General features: G+C 39.9%; 1 protein-coding gene across 1 annotated transcript in view; it reads left to right on the forward strand.

Moving 5' to 3' along the window:
* Positions 1 to 6,941: 6,941 nt before the first annotated feature.
* WDR43 (WD repeat domain 43) overlaps positions 6,942 to 13,975 on the forward strand; it is a 46,494-nt gene continuing 39,460 nt past the window's right edge. Inside the window, exon 1 of the mRNA XM_060651713.2 lies at positions 6,942 to 7,214. Coding sequence (XP_060507696.1) covers positions 6,990 to 7,214 — 225 coding nt within the window. The 5' untranslated portion in view covers positions 6,942 to 6,989. The remainder of the gene's footprint in view (positions 7,215 to 13,975) is intronic.

Genomic DNA, 13,975 nt, shown 5'->3' on the forward strand with positions numbered 1-13,975 from the left:
TTAAGCTCTCAAAAAGTCACTATGCGTGCCTTTCTCTTTTTGACTATCCTTTTCCCTTTCCTTCCATCTTCCCTAGGAAACTGTCAGCCTGTACTCTGAAACTATAGTGAGGCATCATCAACTCATATTTATAAGGCCAGTGTCATTTAGTCAGGCAATTATTTTAAAGTCCAAACAGCTTTCAAGGAGTACTGTGGCTGATGGCTAACATCTTAAAATCTCAAGTCAAATTAGACCATCAGTTCTAATTCCACCAATGTTCTCCTCTACCTCTTTGAGTGTGCTTCTTTCCTCTCTTTTGTATAATTTTCCCTCATCCTTCAGGTATCAACCTCACCAGAATGGTGGCTTATAATAACTCCAAAACACTGGGAGAAGTGACTCTCCTATGTGCTCCTGGTATATATCCTGTCTTTAGACCAAACCCTGCATTGTGCATGTCAGATTAAATAAGATCACTGTTTATTTACCATTTCTGAAGTTAGAGGATAAGATTGTGGAGAGGGTTGTGTCTAACTCATCATTATAATTCCATTGCCTGTTATAGTGCCTGGAACCCAATGTGCCCTCAATAAATATTTGTTGAATAAATGATTGAAGAAAGTAGGAAATGAGAAAAACAGCAGCCCTGATACCTAGGTGCCTATACTAAATAATTCAGCATGTAAATATTGTCCAAATATATTTAATAGTTGTATGTTTTATTCTGTATCTTTACATGTACTTAGCTTTTACTAGAACAGCTGAAGTTAATGATTTTTTTAAAACTGATTTTTAGCAAAACATAAAGTATCTAAATCTGAGAATATAACTGCTTTTCTCTTGCTTTTTCATGTGTTTCCCCCTGTTGCTGCTGAACTTGAATCTGGATTCTGTAAAACTCCTCTAGGATATACTGTTGTGTATTAGAAATTGAAGGAGTCAATTGAAGGAGGTCAAAAGATACAAACTTCTAGATATAAAATAAATAAATCCTGAGGATGTAATGTACAACATGGTGACAATAGTTAATATTACGTTGCATATTTGTAAGTTGCTAAGAGAGTACATCTTAAAAGTTCTTACACTGTCTCGATATTGTAGCTTTATTCTAAATTTTGAAATCAGGTAGTAGGAGTACGCCAATTTGTTTTTCTTTTAGATAATTGCTTCACTTTGCATTTCCATATAAGGATTAATTTACCAATTTCTACAAAAAGTCCAGCTAAGGAGCACCTGGGCAGCTCAGTCGGTTAAGTGTCCAACTCTCGGGTTCAGCTCAGGTCATGATCTAGTGGTTGTGAGTTCAAGCCCTGTGTCAGGCTCTGTGCTGGCGGTGTGGAGCCTGCTTAGGATTCTCTCTCTCTGTCTCTCTCTCTCACCCTCTCTCTCTCTGCTCCTTCTGCATGCACACTCTCTCAAAATAAATAAGCATTAAAATATTCCTGATAAGATTCTTGTAGGGATTATTGAATTTACAGAGAGAATTGAGTACAATTACTATCTGGACAATATTGAGTTTATCAATATTGAGTTTATTGAGTTCATGAATATGCAACGTCCTTCCCTTTATTCAGGTCTCCTTTAAGTTTTCTCAGCAATTTTTTATACTTTTTAGAATACAAGTCTTGAACTTTTGTTCATTTTCCCCCCAGGTATTTTTTCTGTTGCTATTGCAAATGGAGTAATTCTCAATTTAATATTGATTGTCTATTGATAGAATGTAGACATACAATTGATTTTTATATGGATCTTGTATCTTGAGACCTTGCTACATTGATTTATTAGTTTTAGAATTTTTTGAGGATTCTTCAAAATTTTCTATAAGTTATCTGTGAATAAAAATACTTTTATTCTTTCCTCTCCAATTTGGATGGTATTATCATTATTATTATTAACTTTATTGCAATAGGTGGAACCTTCAGTAAATATTGAATAGAATTGGTCAGAATGGACAGAATTAACTTGTTTTCAATCTTAGGAGGAAAGCATCAATCTTTCATCATTAAGTATGAAGTGAGCTGTAGGTTTTTTGTAGATTCCCTTTATCAGATTGAGGATATTCCTTTCTGTCCCTACTTTGTTAAAAGTTTTTTTTTTTTTTTTAATTATCAATCGGTGTTGGATTCTGTTAAAATCTTTTTCTTTATCAAAAAATGTTTTTCTTTATCTTTCAAGATTATCATGCATTTTTAATCCTTTATTCTGTTAACATGGTATATTACAGTTATTGATTTTTGAATGTTAAGCCAACCTTACATTCCTGGGATAAATCCCATTTGATCATGGTCTTTAATCTTTTTTATATATTGCTGACTAGATTTGCAAATATTCTGTTAAGGATTAGAGACTGATAGGATCTATCACTTTGTAGGATAAAAAGAATTAGTTAAACGTTGAATTGTTAGTAAGTTCAATGAAGGCCTGGAATTGGGGCAGAGAGAGGATTAGAAGAGCTTAAATTACAGGCAGAGCAAAAGAGCAGGACCTATAACAAGAATGATAAGGGCAGGAAACCGGAAGCAGGTCAGGGTTTAGTGATGTTTGAGACCATCCACAGTGAATGATGATATTGGGGAGGGTGACAGGGACCAGATTACAGATTGTCTTGTAATCCATATATATTAAACAGCATAGAGTTTCTTCTGTAGGTGCCAGCAAGCTTGTGGAGGGTTTCAAGTGGAGAAGTGGAATGGCCAGGTTAATAATCTACAAAGATCGTACCACTGAGACCAGCGTGGAGAAAGGGAGTCTAATACAAGCAGTGGTGGCAGTTCCAGTGGGAGATATAAGGCTCAGATAAGAACAGAAGTGGTAGAATTGGATGGAGATGAGGAAATTGAATGGAGAATTATTTAAGAGATAAAATAGGATCTGATGATTGATCAGATATGTATATGTGTTTGGGTAGAAGTGAGATGTGGGACTGGGTAACAGGTGGCTTTCTGACTTTCTCCAGTGGCTAACTGGATAGTTGATGGTATCATCAGCCAAGGCAAAGGATATAACAGAATGAGCACAATTAGGTTCGGCTGCGTATGACATAACCCAAAATACTGTAGTTTAAACAGCAGGGTAGTTTAATTTTCTCTTGTATAAAAGAAGTCCAGGCAAGGTGGCCCAGAGCGTATATCATGCTTCAGGGTTTCTAGATCCTTCTATCTTGCTGCTCTGCTCTTCTTAGCATGTCGTTTTCTCCTCAAACTCCATCATGGATGCTCTAACTTTTGGCCATCATATTTGAGTTCCAGGAATTAAGAAGGAAAAAAAGCAATGAATAATAGCAACCCCTGTCACTTTAAGGACATTTTGTACTGGCCTATAGTCACATGGTCTCACAGTTTGCAAAGAAAGCTGGGAAATGTACTCTTTATTCTGGAAAGTCACATGCCCAGGTAAAGAAGTGCCCCAAGGCACCCTGATGTTAGAGAGTGGGAGATAAGGACGATCCAGGAGAGAAGACAGAGAAGGGGAGCCAGAGAAGCAAGAGGAAGCCAGGAGGGTGTGATGCTACGGAAGACAAGCATACTGATGATAAGTCATATGAGATTCAGACTTAAAATGGACACATATATAGCAATGTAGAGGTTACTGTGCCCTTACTGAGAATTTTGGCATAGTGATGGGTTGAAATGAAAATCCCGTTAGAGGAGAGAAATCAGAGGAGAGAGATTAAGAAAATTAGATTACTTTTTTTTTTTTTAAAGGAAAGAAAAGATTGGGACAGTGCCTTTGGGGGAAGTGAGGTAAAGGGAATTTTATTTTTTAGGAAGAAAGAAATAACAGCATGTTTATATGTTGATGAGAAGGATTAAGTTGAGAAGTAAGATTAATGCTGGTAGAGAGAGGAAAGACGTTTTGGAATAATGAGATCTATAACTTATGTGGAGGGGTAGCCTTTGCTAGGAGCATGGACAATTCATCCATAGTGCCAGGAGTGACAGAACACAGGTCAGTTAGAGTTTGTGGTACTGGAAGCTTGTGGAAGTTCTCTTGTGATTGCTTCTATTTTCTCAAAAAATAGAAGCAAAGTCATCCACTGAGAGCAAGGAGGATGGAGTTTTGAGATGGTAGGAGAAGATAAGAATTAGTGTCTAGGAGAGTGGAAGTGTGAATGGACTCGGGAACAATTGATAACGTGGCAGCATTGACTTCCCATGTGAAGCTTGTGACCATGAATTTAAAGTGCATAAGAGTCATAATAGGTGGCTGTGACTTTTCTCTAGTTACTTTCAGTTGCTTTGGGGGGGAAGAGTTAGGTTTTACCAGGTTTGCAGTTTTACCACGGAAGGACTATGATGTGGGAAAGAGGCAAGGGATTTGAGGGTTGTAATCGTAGACTTTAAGATAAATTAAGGGGGCAACTGGGTGGCTCAGTTGGTTAAGCATCTGACTTCTGCTCAGGTCATGATCTCATGGTTCATGGGTTTGAGCCCCATGTCAGGCTCTGTTCTGACAGCTCGGAGCCTGCTTTTGGAGCCTGGAGCCTGTTTCAGATTCTGTGTCTCCTCTCTCTGCCCCTACCCTGCTCGCACTCTGTCTCTCTCTTTCTCAAAAATAAACATTTAAAAACTTTTTAAAAATTAAAAATATATAAAAATATAAATTAAGAGGAAGGAGCAGCCATTAAGGAGCTGGAGGGAGCAAGCCTTACGGAAAGATAGGAGTTAATGGTTAGAGAGTGGTGTGGGAAAATTGAGATTAGGAAGGGGGTGCAGCTATTGTAATGATAAGGTCTGAGACGTGACCATGAGAGTAAGTAAGGTAGAGGCCAAGATCCCTGAAAAGGAGGAGGTCAATGAATGATATTTTGGGTATTGAAGGGTCATCGACCTGAGTTTTATATAGTCTCATTGGGTCAAATTGTTTATACTCAAAGATGACTTAGTTAGAAATCCAAGTCCTCCTTTACTGCTCAGCTCTATACCTCAGTTTTGTTATCTGAAAAATGGAGATATTCATAGTTTCTACTTCCTAGGGTTGTTGTGAGGACTGAATGGATTAATGCACACAAAATACTTAGCATAGTACCTGACATATGGTGAGTGCACAATAAGCTTTTATTTTTACTTGTATATTTGTGACTAATCTATAACTCTAGCTCAGACTTTTCTTCATACAGATTCATATATGCTCCTTTACAACAAAGTCCTTGAAAACGTTTCTGAAAATCCCTTTTCTGCACTTTCTCACCTCCTTTTTTCTTTCTCACCCTCTACACTAAGTCTCCCACCCCAAATGCTTTTGTTTTGTTTTTGAGAGAGAGAGAGAGAGAGAGAGGGTGCAAGTGAGCGAGGGGCAGAGAGACGGGGAGAGAATTCCACAAGGGGCTGAGAGAGAGAGAGAAGCAGGGCTCACGTGAAGCGGGGCTCACCCAAGTGGGACTTGGGCTCACCAGATGCAGGGCTCAAACTCACTTAAAGTTGGGCTGTAACTCACGAACCGTGAGATCATGACCCTAGCCCTCAAGTCTGATGCTTAACTGACTGAGCTACCCAGGCGCCCCTATTGGATTTTTTTTTTTTTTAAGATTTTATTTTAAAGTAGTTTCACACCCAACGTGGGGCTTGCACTCATAACCCTGAGATCAAGAGTTGCATGCTCTACCTTCTGGGCCAGGCACCCCTCAACTGTTTTTGAAAAGTCACCAACGCCCTTGATCTTGCCAAATCTTGGTTCGTTTTCAGTCTTCATCTTACAATCTTTGACATGTTTTTGATCAGTTTTGCTTCCTAAATCCTTATAAAGATTTGGTTTCCAGGGCATTTCATTCTCTTGGGCTTTCATCCTACCTGTTACCCATTCTTCATCTTCTTTACTGGATCTTCCTCCTCTTCCTGACCTCTAAAGGTTGGCACATTTTGGGGCTAAGTTTTCTTTTCTATCTGCACTTATACCCAAAATGCTCTGACTAGTCCCACAGTTTCAAAAAGCATTTGTATGTTAATGCATCCAAACTTCTATCTCTGTGATCTTCTCTTATAGCCAGCTCCTCCTGAACAACTCTATTTGGAGGTACAATAGGCATATCATACTTAACTGTCCAAAACAGAACTCTTGATTTCCACTCCAACCAAACCCGTTTCCCCAATCCAGTTGATGGAATCACCATTTAGTAGTTTGTTCAGGCCTTAGAATCATCTTTCACCTGTCTTTTTCTTACCCTTTGCAATCATTTAGCAAACCTAGTTGGCTCTAATTTCAGATTACATGTGGAATTTGGTCATTTTCCCCACCTTTACTGCTTTCATCTGAGTCCAGCCCACCAGTGTCCTTCTGTATTGTGTGTCTGCTTTCATTCTTGCCCCGCTAACATCTCCATCCAGAGGCCAGGAGGCCTTTTAAGAAATGTAAAGCTTTAGAGTCTCCCTATATCCCTGAAGGTGGTGTTTTTTGTCTTTACCTCTAGGCAATAAGCTGTGTGGGCCGAATAATATCTGGCATTTCTTGAATTAGAATGCATTGATTTGTTGAAACATTCTGGAGTCATTACAAATTGTCTATTTGATGTAGTAACATGGGATTAATCCTGACGAAATAAGCAGCTCCTACCATTACTTTTACACTATGATGTCTGAATAAATTACGTGTGTTATGTGTGCACATGATTACAGCGTGGAAGTGGATAAGAAAAAATGAAAACAAATGTCACAATCATGGAGTTATGTGATTATTTCATCTAAACATTGAGTTCAATCATGTTATAATTAAAAAAAACCCAACAAACCCAAACCTTTTTCTTTCTTTCTTTTTTTTTGAAAAGAAATGTCCCGCTCTCCAGTCTGCGGTCACGTCCCTCCACAGTCCCCTCCCCCGCAGCATAAGTTAGCCTTGGGCCCTCCGGGCCACCGTCCACAGGCTGGGTCCGCCCAACGCTTGCTCAAGACGCGAGGAGCCGCTCCCTCGGCTGTCTACGCTCCCTCCTCCCGACTTCCTCCCTCCAGGCCCCGCCCCGCGCCGGTGCGCATGCGCACAGACGAACACGTGGCTGCCGCGGAGCCAGGGCAGCAATGGCGGCGGGCGGCCGTGGTGTTGCAGACCCCCTGTCCCCGGCAGGGGTTCCTTGCGCCTTCTCCCCGCTGAACCAGGCCTACTTCGCTTTGGCGTCTGCCGACGGTCAGTTGCGAGTGTGGGAGACAGCCAACAATAGGCTGCACCAAGAGTACGTGCCTTCCGCGCACCTCAGCGGTACCTGCACCTGCCTGGCCTGGGCGCCAGCGCGGCTGCAGGCCAAGGTAAAGCAGGCGGGACGGCGGGGGGCGGGCGTCCGCCCGGGCTCGGCCTAGGTGCACCCTCGGCCCCACGGCGCGTGGCCCGGCAGCTCGCGCGGCCCTGCGAGGCCCGGGGCGAGGAGGCACAGAGCGTGGCGGCGGCGGCGGCGCGGACTCCATCCACTTCGCCAGTCCCGTGTGCGGCCTGTCCGCAGGGTAGCGAAAGAGGGCGCGGCTGGATCCGATGGGCCGTTGACTGGAGTCCCACCGACTGACTCCATGCGGTCTGTGCCCCGCGCCCCGCTGTCGTCGGGGCCGCCATGTTCGCATAGGCCCCCGGTCCCCCAGGGCGGCTTGCTTCTGCCAAGCCTCTCGCATCAACATGTGCTCTTCAGTGTCTTGGCTTTTGACAGAGTCCCTCCTTGGGACTGTACTGTTCTTTTCCGATTCCTCTAGTTCATCGGCTTTGCCTTAGGCGATTGGAATGAGTGAGTCTGTTTCCTTGCTTCCGGACACCCCCCCTTCCCCCCCCAACCCTTGGGTGCAGCTCACCACGTGTTCTCTTCCACGTCCAGTGTGTGGGACTCTCACTCTTGAAACTCTTGACTTTCCCAGGTTTGTTTCCATTCTCAGTATTTTGAAACTATACGATTTTTTATTTTTAACATCTCAATTCCTCTTTATACACGCTTTTAAAACCAAGTCTGAAGTCTGCTATAGGATGTGGAGATAAAGTGAAGTGGCCGGTTTAATTTAATGAATGTCAGTCCAGGTGAAGTTTTTTTAGATGGGACACTGCCGAGTTAGGGAAGGCTTTTCACTGTTAGGGCCCCATCTCAGGTAAGATGTCGCTCACTGTTTAGTCACTAGACTACGTCTGCTCTAACTCACATGCACGTGGGTACTACAGGTATAGAGTAGTCAAACGGAATCATTCTAATGTGATTTGGAAGCCTCAGGTATCGTGTTTAGCTGACACTATGGGTCCGTGGGGGAGCTTTCTGCTAAATGTTTAGGTTGAAAGTAGGGGTACATCTAACTATGCTTTGGATGAGTATATTTAGGTATTTTTCAGATCTTAAGGTAGCTTTTCATAGTTTCTAGATGAAGTGACTTTAGTTGATTATTAAAAGAAACCTTTTTGGGGCTCTTAAGGTGAACTCAGACTCTTAAAAAAATCATAGGCGTCATTGTTAAAGTTAGAGCAGTCTGCATAATTTTCCTTTTCAAAATTATTTTCTATGTTTCTATCTTAACAGTCCTATAAAGAGATGACAATATTGATGCTGAGGGAAAATCTGGAACAATGATTGGATGCATGGATCCAAGCTCTACTGCTTACATTTAATCTAGGTTTGGCTTCATAGTAATTCAGTAGTTTTTATACCTCTGATTCATCATTGGTAAAACAGGGGTGATAATACCCACCTCATAGAATGGTTGTGAAGGTGAACATGTTTAAGAACACCTAAGTATTTAGAATAATGTAAGTGCTACAACCACTGGTCATTATTGATATCTCATGTTTGTATGGTTAGTCCTGGCAGGGAAAGATTAACTTTTTGTCTTGTGAAGAAGAAACTGAGGCTCTGGAAAATTAAGCAACTTGCAAAAAACCAAAAACAGAAATAGAACTCAGGTATTTAGGGCTTAGTTCTCCATTATCTACAACAAATAGTTAATATTAGGTTGGCAGAAGTTTGTTGCCTGCCCCCATCCCTCTTTGCCTCACCCCCCCTTTGATTTTCTGTTGACTTAAGTCACATTCTGTGCCTCAGGAATAAAACTTTGGCCTAGTTACAAATTTCCTGTTGAAAGTCGTAGTTTTAGGTTATGTATATCAGTCTGATATAGAAAAATATCTGAATTTGGTTTCATACCCAGGACTCAACTCAAATTTGGCTTTTGTCACATTGAGCAAGTCACTAGTTTGGAAGGCTTAATTGAAAAATGAGAGTTTGGCTACTTAAAAGTTTTTGTAGGCTTCAGTATCCTTTTATCTGTATGCTCTTGTTTTAGCCACATAACTTTGTGAAATGTTTTGAAATAAGATTTTTAAGAACAGAATCAGAACTAAGAAAATTCAAGTGACTTCACCGAAGCTTTAATAACCAAAGAAGAGATTGTGGCCACTAGAGTTGAGGTACTCTGACTCCTTGTCCGCTTTTCTCATGCGGTAACCCTAGATCTTGAGTCACAGAATTGAGAACTTGGAGGAATGTAGAGACATCCAGTCTTTGTCATATTGGAGATGTATCCTTCTAGAACATCAATTTTACTGAAGATGAGAGAGGAGAAGCAGTTTTCTTGAATGCGCACACATGTTTTGGGGTAAAATAAAGTCACATAATTTTTTAAAGCTAGAAAATGATTAGTGATTTATAGCACCTGCTTCAGTCTCTGCTCCCAGGCCCCTGGGTTATGATCTTTGTCACTTAAGTTTTAAGATGTTCTCATCTTATTAAACCCTTCCATTTCCCATCTTTGAGGATTAGAGTATGAGGCTTGAAATGGATGTTATTCTGAAGCCAGTGTTCCCAGCATGTTAACGTTTTTGGAACTCAAACCTGAAGTGGAGATTATGCCACACACCTTTCAGAGTCTTCAGAGAATTATATGACTGCTGTAGTAAGTGCTCAGTAAATGTTAATTGTTATTGAATGCTTCAGTTAGCATTCTCTATGGGCTCATTTTACTATTTACTGCTAACATTCCTCAGTGTAAATCATTTTGTAATGGTATCTTGTATCTGGTTCAGTGATTGGCAATTTGCCACCCAAAGACAAAGTTTGGTGACATTACTACTGAGTGGAGAAAAATGAGTTGGTGCTGGGTTGCTTGGGTTACAAGAATTAAAGCAGTACTTCGTAAATGTTTAGAAAAATCGGATTGCTGTTTCTTGTTCTTGGTCACAGAATGATTCTAATACTTCACATGCCACAGTAGTGTTTGGAGGGTTTTTGTACATGTTATATAGCTGAGCATTTCATTTGGTTGATGGGGCCTGGGGGAAGAGGACCTCTAATGAGGATAAGCAAAGTGCAAGAAGACAGACTGATGGACTATCGACAGATGGCTGTGTTTACAGCTCCTCAGGTGTATGTGTGTAAACTGAGGCGGAGATGTTATGCCAAAGCCACGGAGGAAGTGGCTGAGCCACCTAGTAACTGACCCTGCTATTTCATTGCCCCCTTAAATCTCTCAAACTTCTCTACTTTTCCTTCCCTAGCTGATGTACAGCTCTGAAGAAACAGACCTTGTCGACTGTTAGCTACCACAGGAAATGTGTTTATGCTCCTTTGCTGTCACTGCAGTTAAAATGGTCTCACGCAGCTTAGTACTTGTTGAACGAAACACATGGATTTCAGCTGTGAGACAGGGCAAGCACAGTAGCGTTAAGAATGTTTTTAGCAAGAATCTGAGCTGAGTATTCCCATTCTCATCCCTTGGAGATGTAGTACAGTCTGGTTGTGTTCCTGCATGATGCTCTATCTTAGGGTCTCTCCAGTATTTGAACTTGAAAACAAGGTAAAGTTTGCAGATTAGATCCTGTTGACAGGAATAGAAGTTCCTGTGTATTAGAATTTAAGTGTTTTTGATATAAAGACTGTATGTAATTATATGTAAAATGCACACATTTTGTTCACTGTTATCTATGAAACTTAAACATTTGCCAGAGAAATGATGGTAAGATAGGCCAAGAAAAGGCGTAGGAGACTAATTGCAGAATGAAACTTGAAACTTCGGCATAATTTTTGGTGTCTGGAGGTCAGAATTTTTCAAAAATAGTTTTGATCCATTAGTGGATTGTGAGACAGATTAGTGGGTTGTGATAGTGTTAAATGAAATAGACCATCAGAGTGTGTTTTGCTTGGGAAAGGATATGGTTTTTGTGGAACTTGTTTCGCTTATATATATGTATTTTTATGAGTGTGTGTACTGGCTGTCCATGTAAACTCTTCTTACTCTGGGATCTCAGTCTAAAAAGTCATTGCTTTATTGGTCAAATTCAGACTTCTCATCAAGGGATGTGCTTTTTTCCTCTGTTTTTCACATCTGCCCTGTCTTGATTTTGTAAATCCTGCACATATGTTGGTGACACTCTCACCCAGCCTTTTGATTGCCTTTTGGATCAAATGTTGATAAACTTTTTCAGATTGGTGCTGCTCTTTATTGTTTAGCTCAGTCAGACTTTCAACATTGAAAAAGACTGTAAGAAATCACATTTTTTTTCGTCTTCACTCCTGGTACCCCCAGGAACTCCCAATTTTCCAATCACAAATATGAATTAAAGTTTTAGCCTACCCTTTTCATTACTTTATATAATTATATGTAAATAATGAGTGTGCACATGACATTGTGTTAGGCACTTTAGAGGAAGTAAAACTGAGTATGACTGAGACATCAGGGAAGAAATGGACAATTCAGATATGCAGTGTCTGTAATGCAGAGCACAGTATGATGTGTGCCTTAAGGGAAAGAAGAGATTTTTGTGGAGAGGTGAGAGTTGAGGTGGACCTTGAAGCATGGATAGATTTTTAACCAGGTAAAAATTGAGGTGAGCAGGAAAAGACCCCTCCAGGTTCAGGGAAAAGCAGAAGCAAAAGGGGAAAGTGTTAGTGATTGGTGTAATGTAAAGATGGAATTAGAAATAAGGTTGGAAAGGGTGGGTTGGAGGCAAATTGCAGATACTTTTGAATACAAGTTGTTTATATTGATTTACTGTTCTCTGGGGAATCATTGAAGTTTTTGATCACAGGAGCAACAGGTTCAGAAAGAAAATGCTGACAAAGGTCTATCATAATCCATAAATATTAGCTTTAAATTCTTGGGTTCAGAAATATTTGGTAATGGGGTAGTATTTAAAATAGTAGATTTCACTAAAATGCACATTGCTTACATAAGCTTATCTGGTTGACTTGTTCAGACATGCTCATCCTGCTAACTTGGAAGTGATTTTTAAAAAGATCGTCCAACTCAGAGAAAATATGCATGAGTCAGTAGTTCTTTGAGATGTGTTACTTGTGTTATTATTTAGGTTTAGACCAGTAATCCTCAAAATTGGGCATAGGTTCTGTGGATGCTCCTCCACTTGTCTCTGCTTGCTTCTCCCCAAAATACAGATTTTGTTGATGGGGAAATTAGGGCTTTGAATATGTTAATGTTTAATTTCTAAAATTTCTTTGTGCTTTTTAGTGCAAATTCGTATCTCCAAAAACACATATACATATTTGGACCAGCATATGTTTCACACATTAGAAACCTCAGTGTGGATAATTTTGATTTGATTTGGGAAAACCAAGAGTTGGAGAAATAAGTTCTAGAATCTTTCAGAGAAGAGTTTTCTGATGAGGTGTAGTAGGAGGTTGGTATACTTTCCCCCACTGCCCTTGCCTGAAATAGGTGTTTGTGTTTATAACCTTGTGCAGAGACCACATCTGCCTTGCGGGATCACTCAGACTTGGCTTTAGACATTTGTTTAACTGAAGGTGGGACATAGGACATTGCTTGTGCTAAGGTTTCAGTGTTTTAAGCAAATTAAATTACTGATAAGACCATCAGACTTTTATAGTTTGGCTTTTAATTGTAACTTCTCTTTGGGGTTTATTAACGTAGATACATTTCCTCAGGACTTGCAAAATGTGTATTTTTTTCTATATATAAAAAGTTTATTTTTTGTTAAATCTTTTTACTTTTTGTGACCTAAGTGTTCAAATGAATAAAATTCTTCAAATGTAACAGCCCCATAAGAAAACTCAAAAAAATGGAAAATGCTGTATAAATCTCCTCCTTGATATTTTTTATGTATTTGTAACATCATAGTTTATGTTGGTGGCTTTTGGGGCAAATTTTCTGTTGTTTTTGCTCTAGAGCAAAGATCTTGCACTATTGAGAATATGTTCTTTTTCCAGGGTTAGTGGTTTATATTAAAACAATGTTTTATATTAAAAGAATGGCTTTCTCAGCACTTTATGCTAAAGTACAGGCTGGCAAGCTTTAATTTAAAAAAACATATGGAAGAGAAGTTCTGAAATGGTACATTTTCAGCATTATAAATATACTTTGATGTGATGTGATCATTGATTGTTTTTGGCATATGGGAGCTGTTAGTATTATTTTTGAAGTAAATCAAAGAAGTCTTGTGGCATTAGACATTAGATTGAAACTTGTGCCTCTTAAGTCATTAGGATCACCAAGACTGCATGGAACTTTTCTGACTAACCCTAATTCTCACACACTAGAGCAATTCTAGTGTGAGCTATTAGTTACAGTGATTTTTTTTTTTTGACTGAAACCGAAATAAATGTGTGTTTATAAAAACATTAGAGTCCCCTCCTGGGAATGAAGGTAGAACACAAAGGAAAGATGAGAGGAAAAGGGAAAGTGTTGGTTGCTTGGGTCTATAATCTCTGCTTGGGAGTGGAGGCTTGGACCTATCAGGAGTGGTTCATTTCTGAGAAGTGGAAGCAGCAGTGAGGCTGCATGGATCTTTTAAGAGAATACCAAGAGCATACCCTGTTGTCTTTACTCCCTCCCTTCCAGAGAGGTAGGAGGCAGGGACTGAGACTTACAAGCTCTTCTTTTCATTGGAGTAGTTTTTTTTTTTTTTTCCCTAAATAGTGAGAAAGAAAGCATTTGAGAGTGAATTCCCCCACCCCTGTCTTTAAAGTGTCTTTTGGTAGCAGTCATTTCATTTGTTGTCTAGTGGGCATTTGCATTTATGCATTAATGATGTCTTGTACTGAAATACATAATTGTTTTTTCTTTTTTTCTTCCCCCTCCCC

The sequence above is a fragment of the Panthera onca genome, chromosome A3, assembly GCF_046562875.1.
Source record: "Panthera onca isolate mPanOnc1 chromosome A3, mPanOnc1 haplotype 2, whole genome shotgun sequence".
Classification (NCBI taxonomy): Eukaryota; Metazoa; Chordata; class Mammalia; order Carnivora; family Felidae; genus Panthera; species Panthera onca.